A 17983-nucleotide genomic window follows, 5' to 3' on the forward strand; every position below is an offset into this window, starting at 1 on the left:
ATTCTATGATTCTATGATTCTATGATGTGTTTGTAAAGCTTTATTTTCCACGTCATTTTACCTTGTGTGAATTGTGGGGGCTTAGGGGCAACCAAAAAGCAAAACTCTCCAGAGAACAAACCATCATTAAGCCTGGTTATGGCATCCTGCCACAGTTAAATGCTTCTTTTTTAACTGCTTGATGGAATAAACAAATTTACTTTCTTTTTTTTTTTCCTCCTTCCAGACTCTGACAGCGCCTGCCCCATTTGCAGATGAAACAAGCTGTCAGTGCCAAGCCCCTCATGAGAAGCTAACCATTGCACAAGCCCGCCTGGGAACACCAGGTACGTGTAGAGAGCTCCATCAGCAGGACCAAGGGTGCTCCCAAAGCACAGGCTCTCCCTTACAAACATCTGTCAGTGCTCACGTGTGCCTTCTGCTTGGAAGCAGAAAGGTCTGGTGCTACCAAGTAATGGGGAAGAAACCAGAAACTGCAGGACCACTATCTTCTGTTAGAGAAACAACAAGAGAAAACATTGGCAGTTTAAGTTTGGTGTTTTCATCAATGCCTGCATATTGGTTGGAAGGAAGGCTTGTGAGCCCACTCCAGCCAGCCTGGTAGTTGTGCTGTGTAGTGGCTACTTCCTGGATTCTCCTCCCATACTGCCTCTGTATGCTGGAAAACTCTTCTTTCAGTGATATTCCTCTTGAGCCCCTCAGACATTAAGTGGCCTTAAAGGCCATTTGCCCTTTGCAAAGAAACCATGCCCAGTTTCTTTTTCTGGACATTTGTAATTGGGCTGGGGAAACCGGATCATTTCACATAAAGTCCCAAATACATACTTCAGCCCCGTAAATTCCAAGAAACACTTTTTAAAAAGCCTTTGTTTACTTACTTTATTTATTTAAAATAAGTTTTAAAAGCGTGTGTTTCATAAATCACAGCTTTCCAGTCAGCTCTGCGAGGAACAATGTTCTCTTGTGGACTCTAGGACGTCCTGACAGCAGAGACATCTCTCTGTAGCACTGCAGCACCATCCATGGAGGTTGGAGCTCTGTTGCTCTCATCTCTGCTGTCCTTTCACTTGGACGTGGCATAGCTGTCAGGTGTGTCATTTGGTAAAGCAAGTCCTTTTTCTCTTTGGATACTGCTGTTGAAGATGTCATACAGAATGCAAGAGTTACAAGGGTGATAGCAGGAGGATGCTGAGAAAAAGAAATGATTGGCTGGTTAGAGAGAAGGTAGAAGAGCTTGGGGGAAGTATAAAAGGAGGGAAGTGAAAGGTTTAGGGGGAAGAGGTAAGTGACATATTTTTACAGTGGTAAGCTGTGGAAGACAGAAAGTCACAGATAAGAGAGGAGGAAAAGGGAGATGATAGGAAAAAAACGAAAAAAAATCCAGAAGGCAGAACTGACTAGAAAGGCAGAGAGAAAAGAACAAGACATATGGTGGAACTCTGAATGAGGCAGGAAGATGACATTTTTGCTAGATTAGAATATGAGGATGATAGATGATAATAAATAGGCTAAGTCTGAGAGAAAACGGCAGAGTACAGAGAAGAGCAAGTACTGAGCAGGATAAAACACTGCAAGTCTACCCATGGTGCTTTTGAACATCAGAACTGGGGTAAATCTCCAGAATCAAAAAAAACCCCAAACAATAGAATAAACTGCAACTTGGTTTTGGTCTGAAAAAAATCACTGTTTTGTTTCTTTCTCCACAGCTGACAGACCTGTGAGAGTGTATGCAGATGGGATATTTGACCTCTTCCACTCTGGCCATGCTAGAGCTCTTATGCAAGCCAAAACTCTATTCCCAAATAGCTACTTATTAGTGGGAGGTAAGATCAGAGTTATTTATTGCACTGGATTTTTGCTTCTGTGCTTCACTATCAGGGAGCTCTCGCCATGCTCACACCCCCAGCTGTTTATGACTTTGAATGCTACGTTCAGTCTTGGGGCTTTCTACAGGCGATTTGCCTGGAATTAGGTCTTACAATTGCATCAATTAAAGTAAAAGTCAAATTCTGCCCTCAGGAGCACAGGCACAAATCCCATTCTAGTTAAAGCAGATGCCTGCATGACTCTGAGCTTAGAATAGCTCCATATGAATAATTTACCTTTTTCAGTTATTTGCTCAAAATTGTTCAAAGATTGAGATGAGTGAATGAGATCAACTGCTCACTTATTTCTGGCTCCTCGGTCCCTCTGCCAGCCAGGCACAGCCCATGGTCCCTGGCTGCCAGGTCAATACCCAGCCTTCAGCATCAGCAGAGAAGCTAAACCCGGCCCGTTATCATTGGAGACCCAAATGTAGGTCATGATTTGGACGTAGTTTTCAGCTCACAAGTTTCCCCAAGCAGGTTAGTTTCTTATCAGTGTTATTTCTGTGAGTATCTTTGGATTTTGCTGTGCAGCTGGGTTACAGCTGTTCAGCAGTTGGTACGTGCCTGAGGAGTCACCACAGGGTGGCTCTTCCCTGTGTAGCTGGCTCTACAAGCCCTACTCTCATGAGGCCTCATAAACATGGATTTCAATTCCAGTTTCCCTTCACATAAACATTTCACAACAACCTTCAGCCGCTAAAATGCTTACGGCAGTGATGATAAAGTGGATGTGACTGCAACCTTCAGACTCTTTATAAGATGCATTAATTTGCATCTTTGTCCCAAGTCATTTGAATCATAGAACCATAGGATGCGTTGCGTTGGAAGGGACCTTTTAAAGGTCATCTAGTCCAGCCCTCCTGCAGTGTGCAGGGACATCTTTAACTAGATCAGGTTGCCTGAAAGGGGTGAATAAAAGATGCAGCAAAGATGAAAAGCAAAATCTTCTTACAAACACACTTCTTTGGTTTTATTCTTAAGTTTATGAATTGTGGTAAGTCCCATGGAGCTTTCTGAGGGGGAAAGGAAACATCCCTTTGTTATGAAGGAAACATTTAGGACTCTCTTGTTTTCCCACTGAGCTAGATAGCTTGCAGAAGAAGCAGGTAGAAGTGTAAGACTGCAAAGTTTAAAAAAGGGCAAGTTGTGTAGGTTTTGTTACTGCTTTTAAGGAAGTGGAGGGTGTCCCAGATCAGAGCAGGAGCTCCGTCACAAAAGCCCAGCTCCTTTGAAATTCATGGCATAGTTTCACTTTGTCCTTGTTTTTGGAGTGAATGACAAAGCAGCCAACATTCGTCAGCACCTTTTCCCAGCAAGGCACTGTGTCTTAGCATGTTTGAAAAAAATGGGCATTCTTTCACACCCACATACAATTTGTGCTGCAAAAGCACTGATGTTATGTGTCTTTGTGGGCACCACAACTAACCCCTTCTGTCTCTCAATGTGAAGACAACTACTTGGAGCTTAAGATTTAATTTTTTTTTAAAGTAAGTGTTTGTACCTTCCTAAATCAGTCATTAGAGCAGGATGACAGAATCAGAAGGAAATACGGAGATACTGTGTCTGTACTATACATGAACAAACAGTATTCAAAAAATTAAATCAAACCTTTGTATAGAATTCAAGCAAAAAATACTGTTTTCCAGTAACTTTAGTAAACCCTTTCTTCCAGGAGAGGGTAGCTTTAAGGTTACATAAAGGCTGTAAATAAATATAAATATAATCTCAGAAGGGATTTTTCTACTGAAAATGCTTTGACGTCTGTTAAATTTCTTGTCAGCAGGCATCAAAAATGACATAATAGGATAGAGTAGCATTTCACTGGCTGAAATTCATATATATGTTATTATCTGGCTTTGAATTTTGCATGAACTCCAGGGCTATCTAAGCCTTCCTGCGTTTTTTCCTACTTTAAAGGTCCTTAATGACCATCACAGCAAGAACTTCCATTTTCAGTCTCAAAAAGACTGCATCTTTGCCAGCGCCTTGCTTGATAGGTTGATGTTTTCAAATTAGAAGGAAGCAGCAGCTGTAGGACTTCTCTCACACTTCCCTGCAGCACTAATGATGTTGCATTTATCATTTGTCAAGTACATCTGCTGTTTGTCCTGGTGTCACAGATAAGTGAGATGCAAAGGTAAAGGTTTGACCTGTGGTGAAGGACAACCACTGTCAACCCAGCTATCAATGGGTATCACATTATTCCATGTGGGGTGTCAAATGACTGTTCTAGCTATAATATTGGGCAGAATTACAGTTGTGGGGACACGTCATTGTGTTTTAGGCAACATTATGTGGGTGAAAGACAATACCTAACTTTTACTGTCCTCTGGTAACCTGGGTGTTGCTGCCCTCCATTTTAAAAGCAATGTGACAGAGCATTGGTACATCAGGAGTTAAAGATGCATGATTTCTGGACTTCTAACTCTGCTCATTCCACTAAAGTATACAGCTTCTCCCAGTCCTTTCCCTGGGGCTTGCTTCTGCAATTTCCCATTTGAACATGGCACAAGCCTTACTTCTCTTTCTATGAAATCTGGTGAACGCAAAGCTAAACTCAGAGACAGATTCCTATAAAATCTGCCATGACTTATTTTCCATTGTTTCTTTAGTGACAAACTGTTCTGCTGTGATGAAGAGCTTTATTGGCAAATTCATCATTTAGAGCACTGATTACTTAAGAATTAAAAGCAGAAACAGGAGGCCCAGAGAGGCTGAGGGGCCTCTGTCTTTGGAAACTCAACTGGACATGGCCCTGAGCAGCCTGCTGTAGTTCACCCTGCGGTGAGGAAGAGGGGTTGGAGTAGGTGATGTCCAGGGGTGCCTTCCCACAACTGACCATTTTGTGATCCATGAAGTTTGTGAGCACTCTCATGATTGCCAACACTACAGTTTTTGATTGTTTTTAAAGCATTGTCCATCACCCCTGAAATTTCACAGCTCATAAAATCCCCACTTACAGTGGGATTGAGTTGCCTCAACATATGGGTACCATACCACCTGAGATGCATACCGTCTCACCTGGCTGCAGGTGAGCAACCCTGAGCCAAACTCTTAGATGCTCTGGAGAATATCAAAATTAGCTAAGCTAATAACCAAGTGCTTAATGGAATTATTAGGAAATAATAAACGGCTGGTCATGCTAATGCTACTGAGTGTGGAGCCCTTTTGTTGATACTTCCATATCTTAGTTTGCAGTGATGATTTAACTCATAAATTCAAAGGCTTCACTGTGATGAATGAAACTGAGCGATATGAAGCCCTCAGACACTGTCGTTATGTGGATGAGGTCATCAGAGATGCACCCTGGACACTGACACCTGAGTTCCTTGAAAAACATAAGGTATGTTTCTACCCTTATCCCTCCCTTTCCCTTTGCAGACTGACAGTTGAGGATAAGCAGCAAGTCTGTGAAATTCTATTAGCTGGAGCAAATTATTTAATTCAGTTGATTTCTGTGACTGAAATTAGGTACATGGCATTGCTTGCCTCCATCTTCATCAGAAAACATTATATTTGTCTTGTCTTCTTTTTACAATGTGCTGAGATTATTTTCTGCAGTGTGATTTTTGAATGACAAAATAACACTGAAGAATTATTCACAACTGATTTTCAAGAAAGGAGATCATGAACCAAGAAGGTTCTCATGTGGTGACTAAAGTCCTGTTAAAGTCCTGAGTTAAAGGCATGTTTCTTATTAATGTCAACAGGTGCAATAATTGGCCAGAGATAGGTAAAAATGTCATGTGTTGACTACAAGGCAGGATAGAATTTCCTCCGTGCTGTTGACTGTCTTGTGATATATATGAATCTTAACAAAAGCATAATTAATTAGAATATATTTTAGTGTTCGCATTACTGGGTGACAAAAGAACAGCATAACAGTACCAGGTATCCATGTATATATGCATAGCCCTAAGGAGGCAGAATCAATGATCCTGCCTTCGTGGTTTTGACAGCTAAGTCTTTGCCACTTGACTTAGCTCTCCCAGTAACAACAAAAGCAGGACCGAGTGTCTTAGGTTTTCTAGAGAGTATCACAGAGTGATGTGTTAATGGCAGTTCTTCAGGAGACAAGCTTTCTGTTCTTTCCTAACTGATCATACAACACAGTAGCTGTAGGCCTAAATCCAGTCCAATATTCTAGCTAATGGCTTTATGATGAGAATGTCAAAAGCAAGTCAGCTGAAGTCGAGAAAAGAGATGACCCTCTACAACGACCCCCGGCTCTACCCAAATTCAGTGATGGTGGCATATGATTCTTCTTTGTTCACTGGCAGATTGACTTCGTAGCCCATGATGACATCCCGTACTCCTCCGCTGGCTCGGATGATGTATACGAACACATAAAGGAGGCAGGTAAGGACAACTTCACATTTTTAGCACCTTCCCTTCCTGCCTTAGCTCAAACTCTTTTACTGCCTTTTGACCACACCCTAACGGTAGGTGCTGCTGACTTTGGCAGAAAGATTCACTTTGTAAAACCACAGAGGATGTCCTTGGCTGAATTCCTGCCATAACCCTCAGGAAACCATTCAGATCTGTCATGAAAGAATCCCATTGGGATTTTTAAAACAGCTTTAGAGTGCTTGACTAAGAGCTTTGAATGGATGAAAATGAGTTCACAGCAGCCCAGCCAATGTCAGTCATTTGATAACCACAAACGAGTGACTCCTTGGCACAGCCCAGTCCTGAATGCAGGCAAGCACAGGCAGCCCTTGGGAGTCACTAGGATGCACTTCTGATTTGCACTGACTCTTCTCTTCACTACACTGGCAGAGGGTTTAAATCAGTACCAGAGTAATTAATTTGCCATGACTAGTTAGCAGTTTGGTTGACTACCATATTACATTGAACAGGAACATGCTGCAGTTGTCAGGAGTTTGTATTTCTTCAGCTCAAGGAAGCTGAATTAAATCTGAGGAGATAACATTAAGCCACTGTTTGCCATCCACACCTATCCTAACATAGTGACCAGTGCGGAAGGAGGAACTGGTCGTACCTTTCTTCTGCTCCCTGGAGGTGCAGTTTTGAACCCTGGTGGATCCATTCTCTTGCTCGTCTGCATAAACATGTATATGGGAGGCTTTAAAAAACGCCAGAGCAAATCTGCTTGATGGTAATTTGTCACACAAAGTGACCTTCTTGAGCTATACAGTGACAGCAGGTATTGACCCGCGCTGAAAGAATAAGCTTTTTATAGCAGCAGTTCTTGATCTTTTCCCACTTGCAGTGGTGTTAGACTCACAACCCTGCTTTGGGAACTGTTGTTCGACGGTTTCAGAGCCAGCACCAACTTACTTCACAAGGCAGTGGAACAAAGGTTCCTCTGGTAAGGAGAGGTCACTGAGGAGCATACAGCATATGTGCTGGACAGGCAGCTACTTTGCTTTTCTTTAAGGTGCTGAGTGTACAGGACAGCTTGACAGGAGCACTTAGTGTCACTGCGTGGTTACCAGACTGAGCTGGAGAATGCCCAAACCTGACACACCCTTCTCTGCTGTTGCTGGGCACAGGTGCAGTGTGCATGTGTCCTGATGAGAAATTCAAACTTTGCAGAAGAGAGTATGGACTTAGAGCTTTAGGGACCTGTGGTCTGTCCTGTATCTGTCATAGAATCATTAAGGTTTAAGGTTGGAAAAGACCTCTAACATCCTCATGTCCAACCGTCAACCCAACACCACTATGACCACTGAACCATGTCCTTGAGTCACTGCAAGATGCAGGAGAAGTGACTTCAGTCTTGTACAGCTGAATTTTGTTATATATAAAGTGGCAATAATCTTGCCTGATGTGTGAAGAGTTTTGGGATCTAGTACTGTAACAGTCCTAACGCTCCAGAAGAGCATTATTACAAAAGTGAATTTCCCCTTACTCCTAGGGGCTTTTGTTTCAGACAGACTAAGGCTGCGGATGCCTTTGAGCATTTTCTTTAGTTCCAGTACTCTCATTTTTGCACATCAGGTTGCTGGAGAGCAGAGAAGCAGATGGGAACTGTGGAGCTCCTTGTATAGACTCCCCTGGGCTCCTCTTTCCATGCTCCCTTCAGTGGGTGGGAGGACATATGGACAACGGTGAGCTGGGTTACAGTGTGCTGACTAAACCTCCACACATCTGCAAATCCTTAGTTTGGAAAGCATGAAGCAGTCCAACACACAAAGCATATAAAAGCAAAACCAGTGACTAAAGGTAATTCTCATACATGGGTTTGTGCGTCTCCTTGCAAACGATTCCACTTTTGGCTTTGCAAGGGTGGGGTTTGGATTTTATTTGTGTATTCTTGTAGCTCTTATCTATTAAGACTTCTGGCTCAAAGTGGGTTTCAGTGCTTCCAGAAATAGTTTTCTGAGTGACTGCTGCTAGCTTGAAAAGCATGATCAGGGAAACCTCTCTGCTTATGATTAAAATAATCTATTTCTTGCCAGAGTATTAATTAGAGATCAGAAAGAAAAAATATCACATAGCATTTAGTCATGAGAGGCTGCTAAGCTTCTTGATTCCTTCTCCAGATCTTTTTCCAACCCTGTGAAATTAGCTAGCAATGCCTGCCTACTTCAAGTGAACATGTGAAGATTAATTTGCCAGTAGCTATAGCACCCTTTTAAGACAAAGCACTACTTTTTTTGCAAAACCATTTCCAGTCTTATCACACAGCTCTCTCTCATCAGCAGCCCGATGTTGCAATTACATATAAGTGACAATAGTAATTTTTCATAGCCCTAAATAACTACTAAAACAAGGTATGCTAGCGCTCTGCTATTATTGCCTTTGTGACTTGTAGTAACAGTTCAAGTGATCCTGTCTTGATGAGGAGGAAATAAAAAGTAACATACACCTCAGTTATGTCCAGGAAAACACAAGCAGGATTAATAACAGGCCAGTTTTCTTAGGGACAGATCTGTCAGAGCAGGGAGAGTGGTTACACAGCCCCTGCCATGGCCATGTGGACGTGAAATAGGGGCTATGAAGAGGATACCCTCACTCCCCATGGCTTATCTGTGTTTGTTCATGCTACCATTGCACTTCACCTTCCTGCTACTGGCACCTTCAGGATGTTTTGCAGTTACTATAACACAGTTTTTACCTGAAGGTGTTTCCTGGCTTTGGCCAAGGCCAGGGCCAGTTTGTTTCACTCAGCACAACAAAGACTGTGAGATGGTGCAGCACAGGAACAGAGTGGAAACACACAGGAGAGCAACAAATGGCCTTTCAATGGCAGGAGTGGAAGCCAAGCCCACCTCCCTCATTTATGTAACATCAAGTAAGGTAAGAACTGCTCAGTGAATTGCCACAGCTGCAAGGTTTAGTTTTCCTGGCTCAGGAGTCCCTGCCAGTCTAAAAACTTCCACATCACAGCTGACACGGTGAAGAGGGCGAGTTTTGGCCTTTCTGAAGACTTGAGGAAAAGTGAACAGTGTAGCAACTAGTGCCTTCCCCAAGCTTACACAGGAGCAGCAGGAAAGAACTAGGAATAAGACAGAGTTGTAAGTCTCTTATCTTTGGTCAGGCATTTTTGTGTTCATCCTCAGCTACATGTTGCAGTGCCTGGTCCTGCTGTGCTTTCTCAGTGGGCTTTCTTTTCCCACTTTGCTCAGGAATGTTCGTACCCACGCAGAGAACTGAAGGTATCTCCACATCAGATATCATCACAAGGATCGTCCGGGACTACGATGTGTATGCCCGGCGCAACCTCCAACGAGGATACACCGCCAAAGAGCTGAATGTTAGTTTTATAAATGTAAGTACACTGATCTGCATTTCCTTCTGAAACACTCTCTCCTAGGACCCTGATTGTAAAGGGTAAGAAAGGATATCTTCCTATACTGCTGCTTTTAAAATAGCTGGGAAGAACTTAAAAGAAACTGGTAAGCTGAGGGTAGTTTTAATTGCTCCTATCAATTAGCAGCTTCGCTTCCATGCTTGTAACTAAGCTGCTGCACCTCCTTCCTCCCTGAGGTGGCTCAGTGACACACTGGGAAGGAGCCCACTCCCACACCGCCAGCTTTTCGGCAACTCACCCAAGACATAATTTCTTTATTCCCATTGGGACAAAGCAGCAGAGAGCAAAGATTTTTGATACCTGAACTTTTTCTACAATGTAACGGGATAAAACCGATGGAAAAATCTCTCCAACAGCTGAGCAGTGAGATTACTAGAGGGAGCTAAAATGATTCTTAAAAGACAGGGAAGTGTGTTAGCAAGCTGGGAAGACATGGTGCTGAAGAGATCAGAAGCCACAAGTAGGGCATGAGCACTGTTTCAAAGGATGGCTCAAATTATCCAGCTTCCACAGAACTGCAACTTACCCTCCAGTGAGGAGTTAATTCTGAAGAGAAATTAAAGTTTACTTTCCTTCATTCTCTGTTTCAAGTCTTAAGGCCTCGAGATAACCCACATAACTCAAAACTCCCTTGTGACTGGGCTGGCTCACAGCAGAACTTACCACCTCCTTCCCTTGAGCTGGGAAACCCCCTCACGAAGGACCAAATTGTGTCGTTTCTTGAGGGTTTTGTTTACTTATTTCTTATTTTGAAGTCTGGCAGATAGATCACAGGGCATAAATATTTATTTCACTGTACTTTTTTTTAGCCTTCTAAACCTCCAAGGAACGTACTGTTTGTAAATACTCCACTCAGAAGGATCACTATTGCAAATACCTATTAAATTAAGGCACACTGGGTGCCTTAGGGTGTTCTCAAATTTTTCCTGTAGCAGCTCTGAGGTTAAGATACTGTTGCATAAGGTGTACTTCCCCCAGTCTCAAACACTCTTCACCAAGGTAGAAGAGTGCGGATTTCTTTGTTAAACGAAGGGTTGCTCACCTATTAGGTGCAAAGTGAGTTCAGTTTCCCTGGACCTTGAGGATTTCGTTTGGCCTTGTGGTCTGCAAAGACTGTTCTTGTGATTCATGAGCTAGAATAAATCCCCACCCCTGCACTAAACGATACTTGTTTTAAAAGTAAATTCAATTGCCCATTAAATGAAGTTCACAGGAAATTAAAAGCTGATAGTGATCTGTGCTTTTACAGAGATCATTACACCTTCAAGGGCACAGCATTAGTTAGCTGGGTGCACTGTACATTTGTGGAACACAGCATTGTTTCAGGACAAAAGCCCTTTAACCCTGAAGTATTTTAGAAGTTGGCCTCATGAGAGCTTCCTAACAGTATCTTCTCTGTCCCTCTCTTTTTCTGTGTGACTTAGCGATTAGGAGCTTGCTGCCTTTTCTGTGAAGTTTGCTGGCCACAAGCCACTGGCCTACACACATCTTTGCTGCAGGCAGAAGCTCCTGTATTAGCCAGGCTCAGCGGAGAAGAGAGTTTTCCTTCTGCTGTGCGGAAATCCAACCAAAGAGACATTTTGGTCCAAGTTAACAGGCTGGCAACTAGTAGTGAGCTGCGTCTGCTAGGAAGCTCAGGCAGATTTGCCTTTTGCTTACTGCTAAGTTTGAGCTGTTAATTTCTCATCCTTATCTTTCACAAGATTCGTACAATTTTCAAAGTGCATTCAGTCTGAAAATAGGAAAAGATTCATGTAGTGGATTAAATACAGTAATTACACAAGACAGTCTTTTCAATATGTACCTTCTGCAGTGCTTCGTTCCACAAATGTTAAATTTGCATTTATAAAAATAACATGGGAATAGTAAACTAAGGCCATATATATTAGGATACATTAATGCAATTTTTTTATTCTTCAGCTGTCAGTGGCTAATTATTTCCAAGTCCCTGTATATTAATCTCTGTCCACACTTTTAAAACAGGAGAAGAAATACCGCTTTCAAAACCAAGTGGACAAAATGAAAGAAAAAGTCAAGAATGTGGAGGAAAAATCAAAAGAATTTGTTTACAAGGTGGAAGAGAAGAGCCATGACCTTATTCAGAAATGGGAAGAAAAGTCCAGGGAATTTATTGGGAACTTCTTAGAGCTGTTTGGACCTGATGGAGCCTGGGTAGGTATTCTGCCATCCCAGGAAGTCTGAGTGGCTTTTATTTCTCCTCTGTAACACAGATCAAGGGCAGATTCTTTTGCTGCAGTCTTTGTTGTGAAAGCTAGCATGGCAGTATAACGCCAAATTTGCTTGCTGAATCCAATAACACATGCCAATACTGCAGCGGTAAGATTTGTCACTTCAGGCTGATGCGTCTTCAGGATAATTTCTGTCTTTTGTGAAGATGTGATGTTGAATAGGACACTGCATTCAGTAGAGCCACGCAACAGCAATAGCGCCTGTTCTCTCCATTAGCACTAGGTGGGACCACACAGACGATAGGGAGGAATTATACACAAGGTGGTGAGGGGAAAGAGACCCCTGTAAAGGTTTTAAGTAGTTGTCTTCATGCTCTGTACTCAACAGTAGAAGATGACACAATTTTCTAATTTTAAGAACTACTGATGTAAAGTTTTAAGAAATTATTTCACACGTTAAGTAGCCAGGCTCATCTAATTTGACTGCAGGCAAGGCTCAGGTGCAACTGAAGCACTTTCAAAGCTCTCCTCAGTAGGTGCTGGCTCCACAGAGCCCATTTACTAAAGGTTCCCCTGTGCCTTAGAAGGGCAGTCAAGTCTGCAGTAGCATCCTTCTGGGGAGAGATCCCAGGGCCTTACCTGCTCAAACCAAAGTCTTGCTCTGAGTGGGGAGCTGGTGACACTTCAGAGCCCCCAAAGTGCCCTGGCCCCCATCTTTCAGTTCCGATAGCTTGCTAAAGCTTGAGAAGCTTTGTAGAATTTATCATATGCTTGAGCAGACCTTCCTGTTGGGAGTCAGTCCTTTTCCACCAAGCTCTCTGCACAGCTCAGTTCTGGTGAAAGCCCAGGCCCCAGCCAGACCCTCCAGTGCAGGCATCGTCTCAGACAGGCTCCTCAAGCTACAAGCTCTGAATGAAGGTTCTGCTCAGTTTGAGGAAATGTGAGCAAGGAGCGAGGAGAGCAGCAGGCTGACCTGAGGGGAGCAGAGTAAGAGCTAGGCAAACAATCCTGCAGAACAGCAGGATGCTTCAAAGGTACATTTTCAAATCATGGCCTGGAGACAGTCGAGCAGTTCCCTTCTCCCTTGAAAGCAAACCCTTTGTGAGGCCTGTGCAAAGCTTTAATGGCTCAAGGATTATGGTTTGAGGCAGCAAGCCAGAAAAAACAGTTTAGAACTAGCATGAAGCAGATAGTATTGAAGTATTTTAAAGAGCTAAGACACTCTCAGGTCACTTTTATCAGTTCATACCTGAACAACTTCCCATCACAAAAGGTACCTTGTGTGGTAAGTATCTCAGCAGAGGTTTTGTTTATAAACAAATACTAAGAAAGAGGCACAGACCTCTGGTGAATTAAGTAGCCCACATCACAGCCGTGTCACAACTCAGTGCCTCCAAAGCACATTGTATCTAGCTCTTACTGGAGTTCTCATCTTTCCTCTGCCATGACTTGCCGTGCTGATTGCCACTCACTTGAGAAGACCGTACAATTAGGCTGGGAAGGCTTCAGACAGCATCTTTATAATCTCCGTGCAGCTCCCTTTGTCCTGTGCAAAGACAAGTGCTCTCTGAACAACACCAGTCCCAGCCATAAAACCAAGGGGCTTATTTAGCAGTTTGTTTACTGACAGCATCATTTTCATTGGAGAAGGGAAGAGGGCAACTCTTCTCATGAAAAGCCCAGGTTTACCTGCATTGACCACATCCAGCTGAAGTTCCTCTGTAAGTTATTCTCCACAGAGCTTGGCGAGTGTTCCCCACATGGGATGGTCCTGTGGCCATAGGTGCTGAATAAATAAATCTAATGCTAACAGAGCACATGAAACCCACAGGAGATGAGTTTGTCTGTGCGGAGGGAGGAAAGTAATTTAAAAGCCTTGATCCCACTCAACGCTGCACAATGATGGGATTTTTAAAACCCCTTTGCTGCTAAAACTTGTTACCAAATTCAATTAGAGAAAAGCTGCTCTAAAAGGGTCTTTTAGGAGCTGGGGGTGGCCTCCTGTTTATTGAGTTTGACCACAGAGCAGGAAATCTGGTGCAATCACAGAGACCTTTGCTAAGAACAAGAGGAGTGAAATCTCACAGCACTGTATGAAAAGCGTCAGTGACAGCAAGCTGAGAGGTGGTGTGACTTTTTTTAAAGTCAGTTTGAGCCTTGGCAACAGGAAAGACTTTAAAAATAATGATAACTTGCTATTAGTGTCAAAACTGTTATTAGCATTAATCTGCCTTATCACTGTTAGTTAGATGTTGCTTTTAATGTTGACGTTAAAAGTACAGGAATCATTATGGGCATGCTGGATTCCTAGATCAGTAATTTGCATGCCATTAATATGCTATTATTATTTCACAAATAATTATTATAATATGCTTTATGCTGGCATCAATTTTCTAGAAGTAAAGGCCATGTAGCCCACAAAAAAAAGCCCGTTTGTGGAAAAGGTCAAAATGCCATTTCTCAAATGTCAAGATGTCTGTAATCCACTGGCAATTTTGCCCACCTGTGCGATCCCCTGTATGTATTTTTTCTGTGAGAGAGTCACAGAAAGAGGGTCAGAAACAACGATTATCATAGCACGGAACTTTTGTTCTGGCATGGGAGATGACCGCCGTGCAGCCCAGGACAGAGGCCCTAGTGGCAGAGATGCAGCTCCACAGAGGTGGGGAGCAGCGGGGTTCATTCCCCTTCCTCTTAGCCATGTATGAGCTGGCACCTGCACTTCAGGTCAGCTGAGAGAAAGCGAAGCTCACTGGCAGGGTGTCCGTGCCAGTCTCCCTCAGAAGCATCCCTTCAGAAGAGGTGTCCCTTCAAAGAGACAGCTTCCCTCTCCTCAGCAGACAGGGGAGCTGGGGATGGTTGTGTTGGGAAGCAGCTGCTTCACCTCAGGCAGCAGTGGGGGCTCAGGTAAATCTCACTAGTTGCAGCTAGAACCCAGGGATGGCATTTAGGCCATACTGTGCTCCCACAGCCTGGAGCTGAGCATGGCCTTGAAAGAATCTGCAGCTCAAAATCAGCAAGTCCTCCATAACTCCCAACTGGCACTTGTTTTGTAAAGCGACAGACTATCAACATGTCGGCAATAAAATTCAGAAGTAGGCAAAATATTTTCTGCCAATAGCCAGTTTGCCAAAAGCAAAGTGTTATCTTCCTAAACTGTTTGGGTGTACCCAAACTTGCTCAAACCAAGGCTTTGAAATTATTTTCCTACCTCTGGCTAAAGGTCCAGAGCACACAAGCAGCTTTCTCTAAGAGCCATTCTGGAGGTAGGTGAATTACACCACCACCTCCTCCGGCGGTTCTGGTTTTAGCAGAAACGTGGTGGTTGAAGCACTTAACACGTGAGGGTGATTCAGACTGGCCAGGCCCTTACTCTGCTGAAGGTGTGAGCGCATCAGCTTGTTCAAGTCACAGTCTTGCATGAAGCAGGGACCAAGAAGTTTGCATCCTACAGCCTGGCTGAGGGCCTTAGCAGGAAAGTAGGATTCTCCTTCCCATCCCTGATCTGAGGGGCCCAAGGTATAGCCAAGCACCCGCTGCTATGTAGGATAGCAACCAAGCTGGGGCACTTCCATCTCCCCTAGTGCTGGTACAGCACCACCACAAAGCATCGCAATGTCACTGAGCGTTTTGAAGTGGCTGGTAAGGTGCCAAGGGCAGAAGGGAGCCAAAGTGTTTTGCTTGGCCAGAAAAAAGATATTTCATATCAAACGGTTTTTTCTGTGTTTTGTTTTTTTTTGTTGGGGGTTATCTTCACTGAGAGGATGAAACAGACTAAGTCAAGTCAACAAAACCTCCATTTCTGTGATCTAAAGAGAAATTTTGCACTCCTGCCACTGAATTTCAACAGTCTCTGGGGCCTTGCCAACCCTGGTGAGATCCTCATGGCTCTCAGCAGCAGAAAGTCTCCTCCCTCCGAGTGCTTCCTGGCACCGTTTATCAGGAGCAACCACCATCAGCTAACTATTGAGATTTTAGGAAATCTTGACTATTTTAGACCTAGTCGAAGTGCAGGGGTAGGTTACACACCATGGGTCTTTATGCATGAGAGTGTCATTCAGTGTGGCTCCAGGGAGGAACTGTGCTGTCATTCTACACTGCAGAGACATCCAGGCTCTGAAACCAAATTATTAAAGGTCAGTGCGATCAAGATACAAATTGGGTGAGGGAACTGACAGAGGATCAACCAGGTTTGGTATTTGTGCTCAATTGTTAACCCTGGGTTAAAAAAACCTCATGGCTGTCCCTATACTGGCAGGGAATGCTGAGTTTCAAAGAGGGGGAGGAAGAGCAAAACGGGCAGCCTCATCAACTTGGCTGGGAAGAAGGTCATCACAGAGCAGAGTTGCTGCAGGAGGAAGGGAAGAAACAGAACAAAAAAAATTAAGTCAGTGGATTGCAGCTGCCCAAGCAGGCAAACCCAGAATACATTCTGCAGAAGTATTTTGCTCTCAGACCTGAGCAGCAACTTACCTGTGTCCGGGCTGGCTCTTCTGTTCCAGCCAAGCATCACCTGTGAACCAACTCCCAGTACTCCAGCCAAGGCTAGGACTTCTCGTTCCCCATCCCCAGAAGGAGCAGCGAGCAACTCACATTTGGCATCTTCCGCGTGAAGCCCGCAGCACCGTGCAGTACCTGCCAGAGCTCCCGTAACCCAGCAGCCCAGCTCAAGGTCATGGAGGTGCAAACAAGTCACTGCATTTGCCTTCGCACAGCAGACAGCTCGGCTGAAAAGGTGGTTTCTTCCACCCCACCAGCTCTGGCAGGTCTCTGCTCAGCTTTACAAAGCAAATATGACAATAAAGCCCAAAGCAAAACACAGAGCCTGCATGTGTTTCTCTTTTCAACAAAGGTACCTGAATTCTGACCCCAATTTAAGGGTTTGGGTGGTGCCTCCTCCAGGTAGGTGGGGAAGCAGCTGCCCTCCTTGAGGAGGAAGGACAAAGGCCAGGAAGCTCAGCAAGAGATGGGTCCCAGCACACTAAAAGGAAAAGCTCCTGGGAGCAAGGAATGTTGGGAGTTCAGGCAGAAAACTGACTTTTTGAGACAGTGTGACCAACACATACACAAAATCCAAAGGGAGCTCCCCCTTAGGACTGGCTTAGGACAGTACACATAGTACAGTACACATGGTATTCTCACACTAGGGGTGTCCAACCTAAGAAAAGAGCTTGTCATGTGAAAACCAGGTTATTATGAATGCAGTAGAAGAGGCAAAAGCTAAATGTGGGCTGAACTGGCTATGCTTCCGAGCAGAAGTCTCCATACTCTCTCCCAAGTGAGGCACAATGCAGCACAGGCCCTGCCTGCCCACAGATGTACCTTCCCCTCTGTGCTTTACTCTGAGTATGTTTTCACTTTGCTTTTGCAGAAACAGATGTTCCAGGAACGAAGTGGCCGAATGCTCCAGGCTTTTTCTCCCCGGCAGAGCCCAAACAGCAGTCCTACGCGAGGCCGTTCTCCATCCCGTTCTCCGTCTCCACCTTGGGTCTTCAATAAAGCCTCTCCTCCCTCTTCCCCTAAAGCTGCCTCTGCCTCCCTCAGCAGCATGAGCGAGGGAGATGAGGATGAAAAATAAAGATATATTTTTTTAACTGAGAGAGAAGAACAAGCTACGAACTCAGCCGCTGGATGAGGAGAAGTGTGAGGAACATCTAGGATATCTCTGACAGCAGGGAATGTGCTCTGGAAGAAGATGCTGCAAACAGACTGGAGCACAGCAAGGGAGGTCTCGAAGAGCGTATCCCATCCCCACTCCGTCACGATGCCTGGAGGCCCTGCCAGCAGTGCGTGCCAGACACAGCCCTGGGGTCTGACAGAAAAACATGCACCTTTGTGCAAGTTCCTCTCTATGTCTTGCTGCCTAAAGCTGCTGCAGCCAGGCCAGGTCAGTGGGGAACTGCACCGAGCGGGGCTGGTGGCAGGAGCCCCGTTGGCTCCCAGTCTGGACCCGGCCCACTGGAACACAACAGATGTAGCCTGTGGATGGAGAAGACATGGTTGTACCGGACCCTGCTAACCTTGAGATCTTCTGGCACGTGATGAGCTGATGTTGCTGCAGCAAATACATTCAGAAAGGGGAAGTAATACTTTACTTTTTTTTTTCTTTTTGAATTAAATCTGCCCCAAACCATGCCAGTGAAAGA

The 17983-nt window shown here is 44.3% G+C and overlaps 1 protein-coding gene across 1 annotated transcript; it reads left to right on the top strand.

The window, feature by feature from the left end:
- Positions 1–226: 226 nt before the first annotated feature.
- On the top strand, positions 227–17415 carry PCYT1B (phosphate cytidylyltransferase 1, choline, beta; the record flags this gene model as incomplete). The annotated part of the gene is made up of 7 exons (XM_009877497.1): positions 227–326; positions 1707–1823; positions 5060–5211; positions 6149–6227; positions 9464–9606; positions 11632–11820; positions 17209–17415. Coding segments are annotated over 7 exons (987 nt in total), but the record flags the coding sequence as incomplete, so codon positions are not given.
- Between the last annotated feature and the right edge of the window lie 568 nt (positions 17416–17983).

Source organism: Apaloderma vittatum, unplaced genomic scaffold (assembly GCF_000703405.1).
Source record: "Apaloderma vittatum isolate BGI_N311 unplaced genomic scaffold, ASM70340v1 scaffold2571, whole genome shotgun sequence".
NCBI lineage: Eukaryota > Metazoa > Chordata > Aves > Trogoniformes > Trogonidae > Apaloderma > Apaloderma vittatum.